Here is a 22,602-nt window from a genome sequence, read left to right as displayed (position 1 = left end):
AACACACATGAGAGAGCTATGATTGGTTGCAGTTTCAAATAGAAAATTCACATTTACCATACTACCTTTACATGGAACAAGTGAAATGCAAGGTCTCTGCTGGACGGAATAGTGATTGTAGAGGTCTATGCCTTCAATTTCAAGGTGAGATGGTTAGCAATATTTTAGCTGGTTGTATAAAGATATACCTTCCTAGTGGTAGGTTGACTTTTAATTGATTTTTTTGGAGAAAAATTCTGTTGACTTCTAGGCATCCTAGCTTAAGAGTTAAGTCTCCCTAGGTTTTAATAGATGTGGGTAAAGTGATATGATGGATATGATAATGCTGTTTATAGGAAGCTTGAGAAAGAAGAAATGGTAGTGTGAATTAATTATCAAAAAAGAAATGGAAATTGTAGTGGGAATTTCCAGGAGAAATGAGCCGTGACACAATGTTCTAGGGGTGGCAAAATCTGTCCTAATAACCTTTTTTTTTTCCTTTCTTTCCTTTGTTGATAAAGAAGTAAAAATATTTACCTCTACACAATTATGGAGTTCTAATTTGCAATATAAGATTTTTAGATTGTTAACATTAATGAAAAAGGAGAGCATAATTAATGGTGAGCATATGATTATGCCAGTAGTTTTATGGGTTTTTCCATGGATTTGAAGTAGACACCAGCAATGTAATTTTTAGAACCACATTATTTGAGGGAGAGAGGTAACAGTGGACCATATGACCTGAACTTGGAACTAACATTATGTCTGTTTGGACTTTGGGATAACTTATTATTTTCAGATTTTTGAAATTGGGTTGTTTGAAAGAGGTGTACTTAGAAAAAAGTGAGGTTTAAAAAGAAAAGGCTATACTATGAAAAAATGTTGTTTCAAACCTTTTTGATAAGTCAACATGGGATACCACAAAGGATGGGCGTTACCACTGAACTATTACTTAAACCCCCAAATGGGCACTATTTATTGTGGAATTTTTACATCATCAATCTTATCAAGTTGACTGACTGCCTTTTTTAGACTGAATGCAATTTTGGGAGGAAGTGTTAGAACATTCACATATAGAAATGCCAAAAAAATTGCATCTTATATCATCCAAAACTACTTTATTTATTTTACATTACCACTTAACAATACACCCTAGATTTCATGCTTTATTCTCTTACCACTACATTTAAATGTTATTTTAACAATCTTGTATTTGTTGGGTCATGAACGGATTTGACATTCTTTTCCTCTTTTTGATTTGGTAGTTGTGGAAATATTCCCTATAGAATTATATTAGTTTGTGATTGTGCTATGTTGAATCTTGGATATTGTGAATTTGAAAAACATGAATTGAAAGAACTCACTTATTAGAAAGAACTTATTAGTTTTAAAAATAGAAAGAACACATGAATTGAAAGGCTTAGATTAGAGCCCTTTAAAGAAAATCAATCAAGTGCTTAGGAGAGTTTTTGAGGGGAAAAAAAAAGGGAACTTCCCCTTTTAAAGTTCTATAGTTTTTTGTTATCATTTTGATTTAGCTTATGGGTATTTGACTTGTGAGGATGCTAATGGGCCATTAATCACCTTTAATTTATGGCAGGTATGGACCCACATCGAGTAGGACCCTCTATAGGGACTGTCTTGACGAGGCAACCTATGCATCGTTCAAGTTTGCTTTGGGATGCTCCTTTGGTAGGCGAGGTATGCACTTGTGTCATTGTAATCAATATATGTAGTAGAAAGATTTTGGGCATTATGTTTGAAGTGTAATTATTACGTGGTTAGTGAATGTTATTATTAATACTAAGCTGCTTTGTTTGCAGGAAGTGCCAGGTGTTCTGACTTGTCGTCACCGAGATAAAGGTTTGTTTGATGGTGGGTTAGATCCACGGATTGCCACTTACATCACAGATGCGGGGTTAGATGGGCTACTTCGAGTCCCATATATGGACCTTGACCATGCACTGATCACGGCCTTAGTGGAGAGATGGCGGCCAGAGACGCACTCATTCCACTTGCCACACGGTGAGATGACCATCACGCTACAAGACATAGAGGTCATCCTGGGGGTACCTGTACATGGCTTGCCGGTGGTAGGATTTACCCATATGGACAACTGGCGTGACTTTTGCATAGATTTGCTAGGCTTCCTTCCACCGGACAGGCCAGTTGGTACAAAAAAGAACACTGCAGTGTTGGAAGGGCCGAGGATAAGAGCCAAATGGCTGGAGGAGCAGTTTCGCAACCCTATTCCTGCTGACGCCACTGAGGTGCGTGTGCAACAGTATGCTCGGTATTACATACTCCAAATGTTGGGTAGTATACTGTTTATGGACAAATCTGGCGAACGGCTCTCAATCATGTATCTACAATTTTTAAATCCAATCAGCAATGGAAAGAATTATAGCTGGGGTAGTGCAACACTAAGTTGGTTATATAGACACCTGTGTAAGGCATCAGAGAAGACAGCCAAGCAAATTGGTGGTGCACTGCTATTAGTGCAGTTGTGGGCGTGGGCGAGGTTTCCACAAATATGTCCTGTGATGAGGCATCCACACCAGGCACTGCCCCCAGGTCCACTTGCTGTCAGGTATGTAGGATCTTCAACTTAGTTATCGTTTTACATTTCCGCATTAATTTCTTTTGCATGGGAATTATGTAAGTAATTAATATGAAGGTTATGTCTGTGTTGTTTGATAGATGGAAAGGAGCTAAGATAACAACTGACCATCTAATGCATGTCCTACGCGCCTATCGTGTGTCGCTTGCTTCGCTCCGGCCAAATCAGGTATCGTGCCTTACAAGTGGGAACCAACCACTTTATGGTTGTTTGTAAGATATCGTTACACATATATTGTTAATATGGTTGTTTGCATTTGTTGGATCATTGTAGATTGTCTGGGAGCCATATAGAGATTATTTGGGTTCCCTGCCCGCATATTGTACGGCAGGCCAACACATATGGAGGTCCATCGTGCCGCTTATACATTTTTGGGTGATTGAAGGCCATCACCCCGAACGTGTTCTTTGACAGTTTGGGATGAAGCAAGGCGTACCGGACAATGTCGATACTTCAACTGAACTTCACAAGATAACGCTCCAAGGCAAGCAGGAAAAAAATTGGGTTCAAGAACATGCCACTCATATTGCTAGATGGGCTGCGCATGCCACAATTGCTGAATCACCGCCCTTTCATGGGGTAATGAGCTACAATGACGAGTATATGGTGTGGTATCGTTCCATCACTGTTCGGCATATTACAAAAGAGACCTCATACTGGGACACTTTGGTAAGTTTACAAAGATTGTTCTATTATAAATGTACCTTGTTGTGCATAGTTTAGTTCCAAATCCTAACACTACTCTTGTATACTTGTGACAGGTTGAATCACAGTTGAGGATTATGGCGAAGTTCGAACCAGGGTTTGAGATCTACACGGACTGTATGAATGCCTTGCAATCTGTTGAAGAAATCAGTCGATTGACCTTGGACGATGTACGCACTGCGGGCAACGCAAGTGAACCGGCTGTAAGGCGTGGTCGGCAAGCAGGTGGACGTCGAGGGCATGGAGGCCGTCAATCTAGTCAGTGCCATGCATCTAGTCGACATCCCACAACTGCGAGCCGTCACACATCGGGTGGCCGTCACACACCCGTGCATGACCACACGATGGAGGAGGCAAGTCAGACATCAGATGAGATGATGCAGGACACTCGTTATGACATGGGCTCCATGGCACATGATGATGCGGGTCCATCCCATACGTTTGCCCAGACATGTCGGTCCCCATCCATGGTTCGCGATGATACCTGCCCACCCACATCCTCTCCCCCATCGACTACCGGCACTATCCCCGGAGATGTATGTGGTAGAGATGAGATGAGATTCATGCCCACCCCTGGGCTACCCACCCCTGGTGCCATCCAGACAGAGATACCCACCCCCCCACCTGAGGCTTCACACAGTGAGGATCGGCCGCGAAGGCCGCAACGGACACGGACACATCCTCCTGACTGTGGGACTGGACATGGTACTCTCCCCTCTTATACTGATTACATATGCATTTCTTTATGGTTAAATGATTTGAATATGAGTATTTGCTTGTGTTCTTTTCAGGCAAGGTGAGACCAGTTAAGGAACCAGTGAGGAGAAGAAAACGGGGATGATTTTTGATGGTTAATTGCATTGGTGGAACCAAAGGGTGAGACCAGTCAAAGGTCTTAGTGAGCGCTAAATGGCACAGGCAAGAACTTATGTGAGCGCTACATGGTTTCCAAACTTTTATGTCATTTATGATTAGATATGTTCCTTTTATGGATTTGACACGCTAATTTTGTATTTTTAATCATAGAGAAAATCTTGTAAATTTCACTTTCAAATATTAAAAAAAAAATTAGGGATTTTTTTCACTTTAGAAGTAATGGAAGCTGGAAAATATAATAGTTTTATCAGAAGATAATTTTATATGTATAATCAATGAATTATAAGCAAAATTCGAATTTATTGTTGTCCTTTTGCATTGTGTCACACTTGTGTTCCAAGTTCATATGCTTGCAATAAAGCATGAAAGAGGCATAGAATGTTGGCTTGTGTTACATGTCACTTTCGTGCCGGGTCTAGTGCATTGAAACACTATATGCAAGTGAATCTATCGTGTATATATACACACACTTGATTTATGTTTCTTAAATTTCATGAGGCCTCTAAGTTCATGCTTGTGGGGGGCTCATTGGTTAGTCATTTAATTTGTTACATCCTATTGTAGGTTCCAATTGGAGGGTCTTACAGGCTCATTGATGTGCCAATGAGCAACTGCATCAATAGTGGGATCAACAAAGTGTACATTCTCACTCAGTTCAACTCAGCATCACTTAACAGGCATCTTGCACGAGCTTACAACTTTGGCAGTGGAGTCACCTTTGGAGACGGCTGTGTTGAGGTACATTTGAGACTTGACAATCATGCTTACCTCTACATGTGCGTACATAGTTATAGAATAATGGTTAAATGATTAAATTAACAATTTTGTAACACTTTAAGCTTTTGAGATAAACAATAATTTATTATGGTATTAGAACAAGTGGTACTATGTTTGAACTCAATCTCAACTTTAGAATACTAGTTAAATGATTTCTAAAGATGGTAAATGTAAGGACAAAAACACTAGGTCGGTGGTGTTTTGAATGAACAAGGTTACATTTGAAAAGTACTATGGTATGGAAGAAAACTCTAATAGGTTGTTTTGTTCAATGGCAGGTTCTTGCAGCAACTCAAACTCCAGGAGAGGCTGGTAAAAAGTGGTTTCAAGGCACAGCAGATGCTGTAAGACAGTTCCATTGGCTTTTTGAGGTAATGGATATTCTCATTTAATTAGGATGACAAGATTTTTGAAATGCTATTCCATGTAAGATATATATATTTTAAGCTATTTGGACAACTTTACTATTGCAAATTTGCTATTGTATACTGGGTTGTCTATAGGGACGAATCAATTTTGAAGACAGACTCATTTGACATACGAGATAGTCCTCCTTATTTTGGTTCAATTTGCAAATTTGATAAGCTCTCTTCATTACTTTCTCTCTTAGCTAGAGTCAATATTTGGTACATAAATATCCAACCCAGGGACTCACTGATAACCTCTTCATAATGGGCATTGTTCGTCTCAGCTTTCGATTAGTATTTGGAATATAGTAAATATAATTTCTTATTCATCAAAAAGAATGTTCTGATGTCAAATGATACACTGAAACAATTGGAAGACACATGAAAGCGATATATATATATGTAGAAGGTTTTAGTCATCTACAATTAAGCAGATGTACTTGTAGTTGAAAACTTAATCAGCATAGAATGCGAGTAAGGCTTTCCTTTCCTCACAATCTGTGAAGAGAAATTGGGGTAAATCACTGCATCAGGGAAACCTTGAGTCTCCAAACATAGTCCTGCATGGGGTTTATAGATGTATCCACCTTTTCCCTTAAAATCCTTATTCCAGTTGCTTGTGAAGAATTGCATGCCTGGAGCAGTTGTTGACAACTCCAATACCCTTCCTGACTTCTTATGGTGCACCACTGCTGCGCGCCTCAGTTTATTGCCCTTGCCACCATTAAGCACATAGTTAATGTCATAACCATTAGGCAGCTTCTTGATCCTGCTTCCAATGGTGTGGGGCTTGAGGAAATCATATGGTGTTCCAGTTACTGGCACAATTTTGCCAGTGGGAATAAGCTGGCGATCAACAGGCATGATGTGGGAGCCAAATATCTGGATTTTATGAGACAGGATATCGCCGCTGTTGTGGCCACCTAGGTTCCAGTAAGTGTGTTGGGCTAGATTCACTGGTGTAGGCTTGTTCAGAGCATTGGCTTTCAATGTTACTATCATTGTATCATGTCCAACGAGCATGTAGTAGAGCATTGGCTTTCAATGTTACTATCATTGTATCATGTCCAACAAGCATGTAGTTCACATTGACAACGAGATCACCTGGAAATCCTTGCTCGCCATCAAAACTTCGATAGGAGAACTGAATGTAGGGATGACTTCCTTCTTTTTGATGCCTGACCACTCTCCAAACAACACGACTGAATCCTCTAGAGCCACCGTGAATTGTGTTGTGTCCTTCATTAGCAACTAGTTTATGCAACTTCCCATTTAAAGTAAACTGAGCACCTTTGATTCTATTAGCAACCCGTCCAACAATTGCACCAAAAGGTGAGGAGCTATTGATGTAATCCTTAATTGAATCATATCCAAGAACAACATCAGCCGTTTGTCCATTTTTATCAGGAACAATAAGGGAGACAAGGGATGCACCCCAATTAGTGAACTTTGCAGAGATATTTCCATTCTTGAGCTCATATACCCCAATTTTTCCTGCGCTCTATGACAATCAACAACCCCTAAAGCAAATAGGATAATGAAACAAAACAGAACAGAGATCTTGGCCATCCTTTAATCAAGATAAGACCAAAGATATGTTCTTTTTTTTTTTTTTTTGGTTATTAGAGACCAAAGATCTATTTTGATGAATGTTCGAGTGGAAAATGGTTCATATATAATAGTCCAGGAGATTAGTAAGTGAAGATTGAAACTGACAATGAATTAAATAGGTTTTGGAGGTTATAAAGAGAGAGAGAGAGAGAGAAACATTTTGGTTAATTAAATAACTTATAAGTTTCTTTACGATCGTATTGTGGAGGAAATTTATGTTGCATTAATACCTTTCCATTAGTGCCTAGAGATTACCTGCGATTGATATTGGTAGAAACCTTAAATCCCATTATATATATAAGGCTGCATTTAAACGACCAATAATTGGATGGAAGCATTGGTGTCTACATTGCATTTTGAATTAAAAAATTCATTCCCCAACTTCACTGACCATCCATGAAAAAATAAATATGGATGCTGGGCCGTCTAAAGGGTATGGTGATATTTAATATGGATTCTATGCAATAGGATGCAAGAAGTAAGGCGATTGAGGATGTGCTGATTCTCTCAGGGGATCACTTATATCGGATGGATTATATGGACTTTATTCAAGTAAGGCACTGAATGAAGTTCGCTTGAAAAGTGTTTTTGTTTTTCACTCTTCCAGTTGATATATTCTTCTTCTACATTATGAATTATCTCTTCATTTTCAGAATCATCGGCAGAGTGGTGCAGATATCACCATCTCTTCTCTACCAATGGATGACAGGTATATTATTGTTCATCAAAGTTTCCGAAGTCGGGTGACTTAGACATGTATAGCTGACCACATAACCCCATAAAACTGGTTGGTCCTTTCTGATTAATGACACTCAGCTAGTATAGATGCATAGGCAGAGGTATTGAGCAGTTCAGGTTTTGCATATTTTCTCACATAAACTTTTATTATTGCTGCCATTAATCCCAGAACTTGGCATTTTAATGTTTCTCTCCCAGTTCACAATAACTATGCCTTGCCTTTAATTATGATAATTTTTTCTGCTTTTTTGATAGTCGTGCCTCAGACTTTGGTCTAATGAAGATAGACAACAAAGGAAGAATCCTTTCATTCAGTGAAAAACCTAAGGGAGAGGATCTGAAGGCAATGGTAATCCCTCTTTCTGAATCATGGTAATAATTAAAATTATGATATCATGTCAACTTTAAATGTTATTAGGAACTTGAGTATTGTGCTGACTCCATTATATGCTTCAGGCAGTAGATACAACAGTTTTGGGACTTTCGAAGGATGAGGCTCAAAAGAAACCATACATTGCTTCCATGGGAGTCTATGTCTTCAAGAAGGAGATTCTTCTGAATCTTTTGAGGTATTGAGCTCTATGGAATTATTAATTTATGAATTCTATCTGATAGAAGTGATTCCTTAGGCTAGTTTCACCTCAATGTCCCCTCTCTCCCTCACATGCACAAAAGATTTCATGTCAAACACAAATTTAGAAACACTTATTGCTATATTATTCTTGAGTCAGGTGGAGATTTCCGACTGCAAATGACTTTGGTTCAGAGATAATTCCTGCCTCAGCCTCAGAATTCTTCATAAAGGTCTTTATATAATCTTTTTTTTTGAGTGCTCAAAACCTGTCTTTCCATGAACTAGCTGGCTCGTGGAGTGTATCATACATACACACATACATGCAGAGAACAATTATTATCTACTAAATATTCTGAACCTCATGCAGAATGTCTACTTGATATTCCTTTTTATAATATTTAGCATTTTTTTTCACAGGCTTATCTTTTCAATGATTATTGGGAAGACATAGGGACCATCAGATCTTTCTTTGAAGCAAACCTTGCCCTCACTCAGCATGTAAGTACTATATCTCACTCCTATGCTAGCCTTTTAGAGCTCATCATGTAGGATGCTTAAGAAATCAAAGAGACATGCAGTCTACATGAACAAAAGTCAAATTATTTCAAATTGGTACTTCAAGCTATAATAGATATTAATTGCTCAACACAGTAAAATATGCAACAATGACCATGTTCAATGGGGGGGGGGGGGGGAGAATTATGTAATTCTTGCTATGTTGCTCATTTCTTTCATATTGATTGTCAAATGAGGTAAAGAACTAGGGTAAAACTTAGGTACAAACATAGTTGTGTTGACTAATAAAGTACAAACAATGTTATCTTTTTAAAGGACAATTAAATTCAATGCAGCTTTGCATTTGAATTTAATTGGGGAACCTTATATACTACACCTAAGGAATTCTACTAAGTTTTATTCAATGAAATATATTTGTGAAAGTATAATTCAACACTAATTTTCAAATTGGTTGTACTATCACGACCCTCCCTAACCTGTAATGACTTATTCTCTAAGAGTACTACTCTTCTGATTGTTTTCATGTTAATTGCAATTAGCCATTATTGATGGTCTCATGTTTAAACAAAAATGCTTCAAGTGTCACATAGTACCTTTTTTTTGTACTTTTCAGCCACCAAGGTTTAGTTTTTATGATGCAGCAAAGCCAATGTTTACATCAAGAAGAAACTTACCACCAACAAAAATTGATAGTAGCAAGGTAAGTAAATCGCTGCCTTTAATTTGCTCTTAAAGCTTTCAAATTGAGAAAATTATAACTTTGAGCATTGCTCACAATGTTTTTGCTATTTTATGAGCTAAGTTTTTAAAGCTGCATTAAGACACAAATGACATTGATAAAAAAACCAATATGTTCTTCTAAGTGAGGAATCTACAAATTCTGGAATTTGATTGAATTTGATTTTGACGTTTGGGTCCTAAAATGTAAAAATATCACACTTTTACAGAGTACTTATTTGGCATAATCAACAGGTAAAATGATAAATATTTTTATTTTACCAATGTAATATGATCACACAGATATAATGTAAAATCTTCATTTCTGCTGATCCATATGTGGGTTAGAGCATTTGCTCACTAAATCAGTGACCCAATGCTAATTGCACCTTACCATGACACCTGCAAATCTCTTATTTGATTTTAGTGTTAATTTAAAATTATTAGGTCAATGGTGGATTAGTTTTTGTATGTATTTCCCCAAAAGATGATTAGTCTAAATTATTGATGATGGAGCTTTAGTGGTTGGTAGGATCTAGAATGCTCTTATGTATTCATATTCACTTGCTACTTTGTCAATGGATAATGTTATTTAGTTGGGTTATAAAATATACCAAGTCATTTATCCCAATTGTTTGGATTTGGAGATAATGAGATCACCTATTGTTGTTTGACCAGCTCATGCTTTATGACTTTGGTTACATACACAAACATAGGATGAAAAACTTGTCAGATTTCTTTTTTGTGAAATTTAAGAATTTCTCGTGTTTTAGACTATTGGATTTTACATTTGATAAATCCCTCTCATCTCTCATGGAAAAGGAATGACGGGTTACACCGTTACAGGTACAGGGTACTTTCTTGATAGCAGTACCACACTTTGGAAACAACAATAGAAAGTGACTTTGTTTGATATGTTTAGGATGGTACTTTTGTCAATAAAAATGATATTTCCTAGCCTTATCCATTTTTTGTTCTGGGATTGTATCTTCTCTATTTTATATCTCACAAACTTCGCAATTAGAATGATGAATTGATTATCTATCTTGTCTGACTTGATGGTCACATTTCACTTAAAAATTCTGGCTTCCAGGAAAGTAAGTGGAGTCTCATATGCTCTGTTTCATTGTTGGAACACGGGAAGTTTTAGAAAGTTGGAAGAAATTAAAACTGTGAATGATTTTGTAGTTTCCTTAAGAAGAAGAACAAAGTAGTTATATCAAGCTGAACTTTAGGGTGGTTTCTTGAAATATTAATAATGAGAAGGCCAAGATTTTACGTCTCTCCATCAGCTAGTTAGTCAGTCAGTCTGTCTGTCTTTCTCTCTCTCTCTCTCTCTCTCTCTCTCTCTCTCTCTCACATTTATTTTCCTACCTTTTTAACTGATGGAAAGTGTGAGCTTCTATCCAACTCACTGGTTTACATATTCTGATTTTTGAATTAGAACGGAAATGTGCCAAAAAATAAACTCCCTAAACTACTGTAACAGCATTCTGAAAGATGAAATTTAGGACGAAATTGTTTCCTTCAAATGATAAAATATTTTTTGTTTCCTTGTATCAGGAATACTTTGTTATGAGTCATAACTTATGACCTCTTACAAATTTTTTAACAAATCTTGAAAGTTTATTGCCATAGCGTCTTAATTGGAACTGTTAAACTATAAAGTTGGCCTTAGCCACTCATTTTATTTGTTGCCACATTGTTTATGCTAGTTGGTGATTTAATTTTGCTGAATTTGATTAGAGGGGGATTCTGATCAGTATTACATTTCTTCCATATTTTGCAGAATCCGTTTCTTAAACCAGAACAGAAGAAGCCTGAAAGAGCAGAAGCAAACAAATAAAAGAAAGTTGATGCACAGTTGGCATTTGATGTGATTTAAGGATCTATCATAAAGGCTCTGTTGAGAATGTTTGTTAAGCAAACATAACATTTGGTTGTTGTTTGAGATTCTGAATGAAATTTTGAGCAATGGTTGATTAAGAGTTGATATTTCCCCGCTCTTATTTTATTCAATACAAAAGGTCTTCAACATTGATTCTCTTGATTATGTCCGAGTAACTTTAGTAAACAACTAGCCAGCCTTAAGTTGAAGTAATTTTACCAACTGGGTTTCGGTTTCCATTGTGGGTCTGATGATTTTTAGTGTATTTATAGTTTTTGTAGCTTCATTATCCAAATTTGTTTCATTGTTTCAAGTAAAATTTTAATTTATAAGTAAATAAATCAATTTAAAAATTAATAGGAGTGTCGTCCTATTTTTTAGGCAATATTTTAGTGGAAGTTGGAGTTGCATTTTTACAGGATTGTCCTTTGGTTTTGTCTCTACATAAATATAAGAACTCTATATTATTGTAAGATCATTTTTTGATAATAAAAAAGAGTAACATTTCTAAAATAATAATTGCAATAATATAATACCATAATCATTTTATATTATAGTGCTAAATTTAATATTAAAAAGTTATACAAATTGCAAACTCATTTCCTTTATGTATTAATTTAAATTTAATATATGTACTACCTTTTTTAATGAAACATGTATATTTTTAAAAGGAAAAAAAAAATCAAACTTGTTTAATATATAATCATGTTTTACAAGCGTCAATTTGTATTTATTAGAATTCAAAATTTAGGGGGAGATATGAAGATAGTAGTTTTGGGGAGATAATAGTACTCGAGTCCTTTAACCTCGAGTACTAGTCTGATTGATTACAATATCATACCCGCGGAATACTCGAGTTTTCAGATCTCGGGTACTTCAGAATACAGTACTCGAGTCCTACAGACTCGAGTAACACGTTCCATACTACACACCCACTTCCCTGGCGGCAACAGCAGATGCATAATAAATGATACTCGAGTACCCCAATCTCGAGTACTGATTAGTTGTACTCGAGCTTCTTGAACTCGAGTACTACTCTGTATGGTTACTATATATCATACCCGAGGAATACTCGACTTTGACGGACTCGGGTACTTCCTAGCACAGTACTCGAGTCCTGAAGACTCGAGTAATACGTTCCATACTTATTGCAGGCACCGACTTCCTTGACGGCAACCACCACATAAATGCATAATCAATGGTACTCGAGTTCGGAGAACTCGAGTACCTCTTCAGAATACATTCCCATCACCTTTCGTCTATTTTTGGTTAAACAACGTCTAAACTCTAAGTTTGACCATCTTCCCAGCTCCACGTGACGAGTCAGAGCACTTCGTGTGCACAGAAGCTACTGGTAGTTGGGAAGGCATCTGCAGGTCCTCTTCTATTGCAAGACCAACGTGCTGTCTAGTTATCCGTTGGGTCAACCTTGCTGTGACCAGAACGTAGAGGTAATAGCTAAGTGTTTTGTTTGCTGGTTGTTACGTATGTGGTGTTTTTGTACTCCATGAGTAGTTTTTTGTACTCCCTAATTTTTCAATAATAACTATGTACAACTGCTGATATTCACACCTTTGTAGTGAAGTTTCAAAAATTTGGAAATTTAAAAATATGCATGCAATTTCAAAGAAGTGATATGTGCAGTCAATGTATACGAGTATTTGCAAAAATATACAAACTCAACACATGTGAAAAAGTTGTGTAATTTCTTGTGAATGTAATAGATGTTTTTCGGGGACTCTCTGTGGAAAAAATGTGTGGCCAACCCATAAAATTATTGATGATTGGAATCATTTTTCATTGTTGGATTGGATTTGAGTTGGGTCAAATTCAAAGTAATAGTTTTTTTCAACCACGTAGGCAAAAAACTCTACCCACCATATATACAAATTTATTTTATAATATTATTTTCATTTTCAGTTTGATTAAGTTTGGTATCTTAATCATTAATTTTCACAAATTAGAAATTTTGAAATATAATTTAGGCAAATTATATGAATGGTAAATATTTATTTAACTATTTAAAAGTACTTAAATAGTTTATAAAAACTTGGCCGTTTGGTATAGAATTTTAAGCAACAATTTTCAATTTTGAAACAACATTACACCTATTTCTATACATTTTTTCATCCACATGTATTTTCAAAAAATACAAATAACGTTAGTAGAACAGCATTACCAAACGAACCCTAAAATATATATGCACAACCCTTCGACAATACAACCTAGGCTTATACACATGTAATAAGTCGAGCTGAACATTACTTATTTATAATAAAAGCACGAATGCGCGCACAGTGTCTTGTCACTGTACATCCAATATTTTTGCATTGTGCAGCACTGTAGCTACGATAGTGTTTTGGTTTAGTTAGTCAGTTTTTTATTCCCGTTTATTCAATCCTTTTGTTTATTCAACTGGCACTGTAACTACAATGCGTAAAGTATTTTAAAAAAAATTATTCTCTGTAATTGGTTTGTGTAAAAACTTAACACAATAGTGAAAATCTTGTAACTTAAATCATCGTCCTAGTTATATGGTAATAATAACACATAACACTATGTTGTTTGAACTTGACTTTATTATTTATTTATTTTTCTCATTTATAATGTAAATATGATTGTATTTAAATTGTCAGTCTGATTATGGTTCTTAATTATGTGAAAACACTAATAATTTTTTTTACACGTGATTTGATTTTAAAAACCATGTGAGTTTGACAATAACAGATTTTATAATTTTTTTTTTATGAGAGAAATGTTATAAATTGAGTTAACTAGAACGCAGAACTCGATGTACTATTAATTGTTTTTATATTTGTCAAATATTCAATTATTTAGATGTCTATGATTGAGTTTAATTAGTGAATGTTTTTATCATACGCAAGATCAGTTGCAGGTGGTTATACATTATGGCAACTTTTATATTGATGCCAACAGGTTAGTGATGGATTTTCACTTTTTCTATGTATACTACGATGGAGAGATGTATTATCATGACTTGCATGGGTTGTCATACCAAGGCTCGAACCAAAAGCAAAATTGTGTTAGGGTAAAGCGTGGGATAGGGCTTATGAAATTGCAACGAAGAATATTGAAGGTGATGAGGTTAGACCACTCTAGGCATAAAATTTCCATCGTGTATCGAGCACCTCAACGGGTTCTAGACACCCATGTTTTCTACAATTCACTACAGTTATCGAGTGGCGCCCAAGTGAAGATGATGTGGGAAATTTTTGAGCAAATGGTGGTGAAAGGATTTTTTGCTTCGGATCTCTATGTCACTGTTGAGCCCACCATAGTAGAGGCCGGGGAGGGTTCACAACACACTGTTTTGGATGGAACTGTAGATGAGCACATTGACTCAATACCATTACAATCTTATCAAGGGTATGCAGAAAACACAGGAGATGAGTATGGTACTGAACCGTGGCAAACATTTCCCCATGCTTCACACATTGAGGAGGAGCAAGGGCCCTAGGAAGTGCATGCAGGAGAGCATTTATCTCATGATGAGCTGCATGGGGGCACATCTGAACCCGAATATGATCACGGACTTGGTGACGATGCAACCGATATTGATGTTACTAGGGATGAGTTTGAGGAGCGTCTAGAAACCATGGGTCAACATGATGATGTTGATCATATCGAGGATGTGGTTGTAGAAGAGAATAGAGACACATGCCCTGGTCCCGATCCTACGCCGGAATGGTTCACCAACAACACTTGGGATAATATGTTTGATCCATCACCGGTTATGCAAGCAGAAGTATCAAGTTGGACGCCTGGGCAACAGCCAATGAAAGGAATGGTATTCGCGACTAAATTCGCGGTGCGACATGCATTGACTTGGTACGCACTGCGAGAGAATTTTAGGTTTAAAACTGAGCATTCAGACTCAGAGAGGCTGATGGTGAGTTGTGAGGATGATTCCTGCCCATGGTCAGTCCGTGCGATCTGTTGCAAGGGAGACAATGTTTGGAAGATCGCAAAATGCAAGGGCCCCCACACGTGCGACAAAATTCAGAATGCTCATGATGGACGGATGATTGATTCGGTGTTCCTAGTATACGTACTTGAGCGCTATATACGAGAAGACCCCGCGTATAAGATAAAGAACTTACGTCACGTTGCTTTGGCAGACTTAAAACACGAAGTATCTCACTACAAGGTATTCTTTAACTTGCATTCTTTTTTCAATACATGGAAGTATAAGCATGATTGTAATTCCCAAAACCCATGAATACTTGATGTTATGAAAAATGAAATTGAATCGAAAAAAAAAAAAAACGAATAAAGAGAAAGAAATATTATCTTCATCTTATAGCCTTACAAGTCTTGATTTGTTTTCTTCAACTATAATTATTTGACTTGTACTTAATTTCTAACATAATCATTATGGTTCACATACAAGGTTTGGGATGCCAAACAAAAGGCCGTTGCAGCTATATACGAGGATTTTAAGGAGTCTTATGCAGAGTTGCCACGTTTTTTGGCAGGACTTAAGGATGCAAGTCTGGGTACAAAGTATAAGTTAAACGTGGACGATAATGATGAACCAGGAACCTGTACATTCAAGTCTGTATTTTGGGCGTTTCATCCATGTATTATTGGGTTCAAGAACTGTAGGCCTGTGATTAGCATTGATGCAACCCACCTCTATGAAAAATATAAAGGGAAATTGATGATTGCAATGGCGACAGATGCTAATAAGATTTATCCACTAGCCTTCGTCGTTGTCGAGAGCGAGAGCACAAAGACTTGGGGTTGGTTCTTGGCTTGTATAAGAAGGTACGTTACTGACCGGAGACACCTATGTGTCATATCTGACAAACACCCTGGGATACAAGCTATCTTTAGAGACACTAATCAAGACTTTTTGCAGCTTTCCATGACAGAACATCGTTACTGTCTTCGTCATCTATGCAGTAACATCAACACTAGATGGAACAATGAAACTTTAAAGAATCTAGTATGGAGGGCAGCAAGTTCTACCTAGGAGCGAAAGTTCAATGCCACCTTTGATTTAATTGAGAATGTGAACCGGGATGCGCACCAATATCTGAAGGATGTGCCCAAAGAGAAATGGGCTCTAACTTTTGATAAGGGTTACCGTTATTGGACGATGACTACAAACGTCTCCGAGTGCTTCAATGGTGTTCTAAAGGGTGCTCGTAGCCTGCCTATTATGGCAATGGTGAAATACACATGGTTCAAATTGAATGATTATTTCGATGATCATCGCAATAGGAGCATAGAGCAGTTGAATTCAGGGAAAAAATGGTGTAAATATGCCTTAGATATCTTCATGAGAAATAAGGAGAAGGCGGAGCATCACAGGGTGACAAGATTGAGTGCGCAACAACAGTCATATCAAGTAGATACACCGCATAATCCAGGGACTGCTGGACATGGGGATCACACACATGGAGTTAATTTGTTGCAAAGAACTTGCACATGTCAGAAATGGAAATTGTATAAGATACCATGTTCACATGTCATTGCAGTTTGTATTAGGTATCGACATGATGCAGAGCAGTACATTGACCAATGCTATAGCGTGGACGCACTGTTTCGGAGCTATGCTCCCGTTTTCCCTGTCTTGAAAGATAGATTATCATGGCCAGATCCTGAAGAAACTCGAAGGGTCCTCCCTAACCCCCAATTGATTCGAGAGAAAGGTCGCCCTGTCTCAACACGAATCAGGAATGAGATGGACGAGGGTGGGAAACGGCCTAGAACCACACCATGGAAGGAGGGCGGGAGGAAGGTGCAATGCGGGTTGTGTGACCAAGAGGGGCATAATCGAAGAACATGCCCTAAGCGGAATGAGGCCCCGGCGACTGGTGGTCTCACGGACTAGGTACGCTAAGTTTGAACCGTGGCATCCTTCTAATTATTGAACGTACAGAGTACAAACATTTTTTGACTACTCGATATGTACATGCATCAGTCCATCTTATGTGTTCTGCATTTACAGATACCATGCTATTCATAAGGAAGTCTATGACTAGTTCAGTATAAGTTTTGATAAATTTGGGCGTACCTCAACCCCACAACAGACGGAAATTTGCCAAGCGATTTTTAATAAAATTTTGGAGAACAATTGGCTTTCTTTTCATTCAATGCAGCAAGTATGATTTATTTTCTTGTTAGATTTTTCCCTGTTTAAAGCTTAAATTGCATATTTGGTCCTCAACCTTTGACATTTGTTTCAAAATCATCCTTATACTTTAAAATGTTTTAACAAGGTCCTTACCATCATTACTTATAAAAAAAAGGTCCTTACCATCATTTGATGGATGGAAAATGCTGACGTAACAAACAGAATTTGTGAAACTGTGATCACTTTGATGACATGGCATGAATTTTCTTTGTCACATCAGCATTTCCATCAATCAAATGACGATAATGACCTTTTTGAAACAATTTTGAAAGTATAGGGACTAAATTTAAACAATTTTTAAAGAATAAGGATGATTTTAACAAAGATCAAATATTGAAGACTGAATATGCAGTTTAACCTTGCTTCAATTTCTACTTGACAATTATGGTGCATATTTGATATATCTGAATTTTATTCTTCCTCTTGAATCTTGTTCCATTGTCTTCCATATTTTAATTTTTGTTGCTTTGTATTTATAGGGCTTCACATCTCGGACTTCTCTACCTCGGCTCGCTTATGGTACTTCTTGTGTACTCCATCTTATATGGTGTAACAGCAAAGGAGGCACATTGGCTGGGAGCCATTACATCACCAAGTTATCATTCTTGGTATGTTTTTAATCACTCTATTAGTATGTAATTGGCAGTTTGTATTGCTGTCTTTGCTTCGACAGCAATGTTATTACTTATTATGGTGCTAATTTATTCAAATGCATTTGTTGTCATGTAGATTGGAATATGGGTGCATGCCTGTATGGCTTTAAGCTTCTTAACAGTCGTGTTGCAGCATTGTTTGTAGCCGGCACATCTCGGGTTTTTCTAATTTGCTTTGGAGTGCATTACCGGTTTGTTATAAACTTTCGATCTCAAACATCAATTGTAATGTCACCGGTTTATGTCATTGTTGTCACGATCATTGTATTTTCTTCTTCATTTTAGGTACTTGGGGCATTGTGTTAGTTATGCCGTTGTAGCATCTGTTCTATTGGGGGCTGCGGTTTCTCGTCATTTATCGCCTACGAATCCATTGGCAGCTAGGAGGGATGCCTTACGTAGCACGTTGATTCGTCTAAGAGAGGGATTTCGTAAAAAGGAACGAACGCTCATCTAGCTCTTCTCGAAGGTTGCGGCTCAAGTATGAAACGCAGTAGTAGTGTTGAAGCAGTCACCTTGGTAATGTAATTGAAGCAAGTGGCGAAGTATGGCACAATGCACGGTTGATGGTGGTTCCTGGAATAATGTTGTCCTCTGTCGAACAGCTAGTTCACAAGAGGGAATAAACAGTGATAAGAGCATAGATAGTGGAAGGCCAAGTTTAGCATTGCGTAGCAGTTCCTGTCGTTCTGTCATTCAAGAGGCTGAGATAGGGACGTTGTGTGCTGACAAAAATGTTGATCACACTAGCTCCTTGATGGTTTGTTCTAGTAGTGGGCTCGAAAGCCAAGGATGTGAGTCTAGTGCTTCAACTTCTGCAAATCAACAAGCGTTAGACTATTTAGCTCTTGCCTTCCAAGAAAGGCTGAATGACCCTAGGATTACATCTATGTTGAAAAGAAGGGCAAGGCAAGGTGACCTAGAATTGACTAACTTATTGCAAGATAAAGGATTGGATCCTAATTTTGCCATGATGTTGAAGGAGAAGAACTTGGATCTAACTATATTAGCATTGCTACAGAGGAGTAGTTTGGATGTAGATACGGATCATCGTGACAACACTGATATCACTGTAATTGACTCAAACAGTGTTGACAATGCTATGCCCAACCAAATTTCTTTGTCAGAAGAGCTGAGACTTCATGGGCTTGAAAAGTGGCTTCAATTGTCTAGACTTGTATTACACCATGTAGCAGGTACTCCAGAGCGAGCGTGGGTTCTTTTTAGTTTTGTCTTCATCCTTGAAACAATCATTGTGGCAATTTTTTGTCCAAAGACCATCAAAATCATTAATGCTACACACCAACAGGTAGTGGGATCTCTCTTCCTTCGACTAATACTCCACATAATACTTTTGTAGGTTTATCTTATTCCAGCATAATACTCCACATAAACACATTCCAGGCTAACCTCTTTCATCAAACTTTGCATACTCCTCATTCCTTTTACACTAGGTATCATTAATCCCAATTTCTTTTAATAACCCCCCTTGAGGATTTTCTGGAGGGCTTCTTTACAAACAATGAAAAGCTCCTCAGTGGAAGTGTGAGTTCACCAAATTTCATTCCAAGCAACATGTTTGCGGCAGCCAAGAAAGGCCTTATTTTAAAAAGCTAACCGCAAATAATTAGTACTACTGTTCTGCCAACCTCATGTATCTTCTCAAACCCCCCGCACCTTAGCTCCCTGCAAGAGCTCAAAATAAATTAACATGGTGTGCACCTCTCAATCTTGTAGAGGTATTTCAAAAATTAGGACACCTATGCAAAACCCCTGCAGACAAGCTATCTTGTTTACCACTGTAGTGTCCTTGTCTGCCAAGGAGAAGGATTTGTAAACTAAACTCTTCAGTATGTCTCTGTGCACCACATCTCATGGCAGAAATGAACCCTACTGCCATCCCTCCCACTGTACAAAAAAAGGTGCAACTAAAAAACCCCTCCCACCCTGTTCACTGATTAGCATCAAGACTCTTACTGGGAACTATATTACTATGGGGCAATCTTTTTCATGTTTTCTGCTGGTACAGGATGGTTAAGATGCTGTATACTCTTGCTTTTTATTTCTTAATGTATGTCATGTAGATATAAGTGAACTTCTTGTGTTTGAGTGGTACTTATATGGTATTTGAATGGTAATTTTACACTTTTTACTAGCTCTGAAGCGACGTTTACTATATTTATTTGCCCAATAGTTTGCAGTTAAATTTATCTCTAGCTTGTCACAACGTTTGAAATTATATTTTATTTGTTAATTATGTTGTTTCACTGGGGTTATGTAATTGGTGTTTTAATTAGCTCAACAGAAAAGTCTGTGTTCCAAAACTTGGAGGAGAAGAAGAAGACTGTATCAGAAGATTCACTATAATGCCACGTCTTCAAAACTTGGAAATCCTTGTTTGCACAAAGTTAAAGTTGGTGCCGAACTTCCTTCATACAACTCCATTACAGAAACTAGAGATCTCAACATGTCCAATTCTGGAGAAATGCTTCAAAAGAGGGACAGGAGAGGACTGGCCCAAGATTTCCCACATCCCTAACATCATCATTGATTACAAGTATGTGCGAGGCAGTCAAGAATTTATGCCAGAGCCAAGGTAACTTCTTCGGACACTTCTTCTTTTCGTTGGGCTTCTTCTTTTATTTTGCAATATATCAATATTAAATTAATAAAAATTTGCATATAGATAAAACAACTCCAATTGCTCTCGCTAATTTCCTGCTGTTATTGACTAAACTGAAATAACTCATATGGTTTTCTTTTGGGCATGTAGGATTTTCAGAGCTATGATGAGGAAGAAGAGGATGAGGAAGAAGAGGTTGAGGAAGAAGAGGATCTAAAATTGTTTAGACTAATAAAAAATGATCATGGTAGCAAATCTTACTCATTTGCATATAGAGAAAACAACTCCAATTGCTCTTGTTAATTTCCTTCAGTTTGGGCATGTAGACTAATTTGAAATTACTCATAAGGTTTTCTTTTGGGCATGTAGATTCTTTCAAGCTCATCAGATGATGAAGACAGTGAAGAGGATGACGAACACAGTGAAGAGCATGATGAAGAAGAGCACACCGAAGAAGAGGACCTATGATTTCTGTGTTTCTAGGTTCAAACAAAGATTTTTGGATGGCAATGGTGTGAGATGATTTGTTTGCATGGGCAAAGTTCATTCTTGGCTTGATTCAGTGATGCAAGTCTAAAATCCATTCATGGGTAGCTTCTTTAAACTTTTCTTCTGCTTCGTCTTTTTTTTTATTATTAGAACTAAATATTGATTAATTATCCTACTCATCTGTCAAAAATTCCCTATAAAAAAAAAACCCATTGGAAGCTAAATTTATAAGATTTTGGCCAAAATCTCAAAGACACCGACACCAATGGCTCAATCCTATGTTCTCTTTTGTGTGTGCTTTTGATATACGTATTAAATAACAACTCCTGATCACACTTCATTTATAATATTTTAAAATGTCCTGTCAATTGTAAGATCAATGACCTTTTATATGGAAATAACTACAAATAGGTCCTTTCGAGTACATTTTTAAAGTTGTTAATGCTTTAATAGGATATCTTAATCTCTATAAATTTGTTGAGTGACTCTATAAACAAATTGAGGTTCTGTCCACATTGATCTGACTTCAGCGAAGATAAACCTAATGATTTAAAACATGTACTTCAGTAATTGTTAATTCTCAGTTCATGTAAAGTTTGAAGCAGTACTTCTGTCCACATTGATCATTTTCATGATGTTAGTTAATTTCCCCTTCTGGTGAAATGAAGTGCTGATGTGGTACCATTTGCTTAACATTATGTTCTGATCTTATGCAATGCATTTTCAGGTTCCAGTTTTTTAGTTTCCCAATGTGTCACTGGTTGAAAAGTTCTGGTCTCTTCACAATCATTGTTATTGTGAGTTTATTCAATTTACAATTAATCAATTTCAAGCAAAATATTATGATATTGATTTATAGAATTTTTGTTTGGGTATAAAAAAGACGAGAAATTCCCCTTTTTCAGAGTTCATAAATTTAGCTACAAGTTCAGATTTTTGGATGATGATGGTGAAAAATTATTGGCGTATGTGTGTGTGTCAGCAAGTTCAGCATCGGCTTGATTAGGCTTTGCAATTCTGATCCAGTCATGGGTAACACCTTCTTCTTCATCAACTTCTTTTATTTCACCAAAGTTGCAATTAATTATCGTACTCATCCCTTAAAAATTCCTTCAAAAATATAATAATCACAACTTTGGTAGATTAATTTAAGATTTTGGCCAAACTTATATAGACACTGACATGAATGGTTCAATCTGGTACGCTCACTATATGAAGCTTTAGCAGAATGTGTGGAAGATTCTCTATTCAAAAGAAAAGAAAAAA

The 22,602-nt window shown here is 37.1% G+C and overlaps 4 protein-coding genes, 1 long non-coding RNA gene and 2 pseudogenes across 5 annotated transcripts; 6 read left to right on the top strand and 1 right to left on the bottom strand.

Annotated features, from left to right (window-relative positions):
• Window positions 1–1,581: 1,581 nt before the first annotated feature.
• On the top strand, window positions 1,582–2,591 carry LOC142620207 (serine/threonine-protein phosphatase 7 long form homolog). Its single transcript, XM_075793607.1, has 2 exons — window positions 1,582–1,680; window positions 1,803–2,591. Exons 1-2 carry the CDS (start codon window positions 1,582–1,584, stop codon window positions 2,589–2,591), a joined length of 888 nt encoding a protein of 295 aa, XP_075649722.1.
• Window positions 2,592–2,994: 403 nt separating this feature from the next.
• Window positions 2,995–4,145, top strand: LOC142620206 (uncharacterized). Its single transcript, XM_075793606.1, has 3 exons — window positions 2,995–3,268; window positions 3,361–4,009; window positions 4,096–4,145. Exons 1-3 carry the CDS (start codon window positions 3,020–3,022, stop codon window positions 4,143–4,145), a joined length of 948 nt encoding a protein of 315 aa, XP_075649721.1. The 5' UTR covers window positions 2,995–3,019.
• A 582-nt stretch (window positions 4,146–4,727) lies between these two features.
• Window positions 4,728–9,557, top strand: LOC142619164 (glucose-1-phosphate adenylyltransferase large subunit 1, chloroplastic-like). Its single transcript, XM_075792243.1, has 9 exons — window positions 4,728–4,918; window positions 5,236–5,328; window positions 7,444–7,527; window positions 7,629–7,684; window positions 7,969–8,062; window positions 8,170–8,282; window positions 8,445–8,517; window positions 8,705–8,785; window positions 9,417–9,557. The coding sequence occupies exons 1-9, from the start codon at window positions 4,784–4,786 to the stop codon at window positions 9,534–9,536; spliced, it is 849 nt and encodes a 282-aa protein (XP_075648358.1). The 5' UTR covers window positions 4,728–4,783; the 3' UTR covers window positions 9,537–9,557.
• On the bottom strand, window positions 5,791–6,933 carry LOC142618754 (uncharacterized; annotated as a pseudogene).
• A 4,795-nt stretch (window positions 9,558–14,352) lies between the features above and the next one.
• LOC142620205 (uncharacterized) lies at window positions 14,353–16,404 on the top strand. Its single transcript, XM_075793605.1, has 3 exons — window positions 14,353–14,824; window positions 14,900–15,576; window positions 15,820–16,404. The coding sequence occupies exons 1-3, from the start codon at window positions 14,353–14,355 to the stop codon at window positions 16,402–16,404; spliced, it is 1,734 nt and encodes a 577-aa protein (XP_075649720.1).
• A 126-nt stretch (window positions 16,405–16,530) lies between these two features.
• Window positions 16,531–20,355, top strand: LOC142620204 (calpain-type cysteine protease DEK1-like; annotated as a pseudogene).
• Window positions 20,356–20,555: 200 nt separating this feature from the next.
• On the top strand, window positions 20,556–22,369 carry LOC142618205 (uncharacterized). Its single transcript, XR_012841213.1, has 4 exons — window positions 20,556–20,820; window positions 20,998–21,437; window positions 22,064–22,133; window positions 22,242–22,369. It is a non-coding gene; the product is annotated as an uncharacterized LOC142618205 (long non-coding RNA).
• Window positions 22,370–22,602: the final 233 nt, after the last annotated feature.

The sequence above is a fragment of the Castanea sativa genome, chromosome 12 (assembly GCF_040712315.1).
Source record: "Castanea sativa cultivar Marrone di Chiusa Pesio chromosome 12, ASM4071231v1".
Taxonomy (NCBI): domain Eukaryota; kingdom Viridiplantae; phylum Streptophyta; class Magnoliopsida; order Fagales; family Fagaceae; genus Castanea; species Castanea sativa.
The sequence above is the reverse complement of the archived record's forward strand: the minus strand, read 5'-3'. Positions and strand labels throughout refer to the sequence as shown.

Excerpts from the sequence above, each read along its gene's own strand:
- LOC142620207 (XM_075793607.1), top strand. The coding sequence starts at position 1,582 with ATGGACCCACATCGAGTAGGACCCTCTATAGGGACTGTCTTGACGAGG. Across the intron at positions 1,681-1,802 it reads ATGCTCCTTTGGTAGGCGAG|GAAGTGCCAGGTGTTCTGAC; the intron begins GTATGCACTTGT and ends CTTTGTTTGCAG.
- LOC142620206 (XM_075793606.1), top strand. The coding sequence starts at position 3,020 with ATGAAGCAAGGCGTACCGGACAATGTCGATACTTCAACTGAACTTCAC. Across the intron at positions 3,269-3,360 it reads CCTCATACTGGGACACTTTG|GTTGAATCACAGTTGAGGAT; the intron begins GTAAGTTTACAA and ends TACTTGTGACAG. Across the intron at positions 4,010-4,095 it reads TGACTGTGGGACTGGACATG|GCAAGGTGAGACCAGTTAAG; the intron begins GTACTCTCCCCT and ends TGTTCTTTTCAG.
- LOC142619164 (XM_075792243.1), top strand. The coding sequence starts at position 4,784 with ATGAGCAACTGCATCAATAGTGGGATCAACAAAGTGTACATTCTCACT. Across the intron at positions 7,528-7,628 it reads ATTATATGGACTTTATTCAA|AATCATCGGCAGAGTGGTGC; the intron begins GTAAGGCACTGA and ends CTTCATTTTCAG. Across the intron at positions 8,786-9,416 it reads ACCTTGCCCTCACTCAGCAT|CCACCAAGGTTTAGTTTTTA; the intron begins GTAAGTACTATA and ends TGTACTTTTCAG.
- LOC142620205 (XM_075793605.1), top strand. The coding sequence starts at position 14,353 with ATGGATTTTCACTTTTTCTATGTATACTACGATGGAGAGATGTATTAT. Across the intron at positions 14,825-14,899 it reads AAACACAGGAGATGAGTATG|GAGAGCATTTATCTCATGAT; the intron begins GTACTGAACCGT and ends AAGTGCATGCAG. Across the intron at positions 15,577-15,819 it reads ACGAAGTATCTCACTACAAG|GTTTGGGATGCCAAACAAAA; the intron begins GTATTCTTTAAC and ends TTCACATACAAG.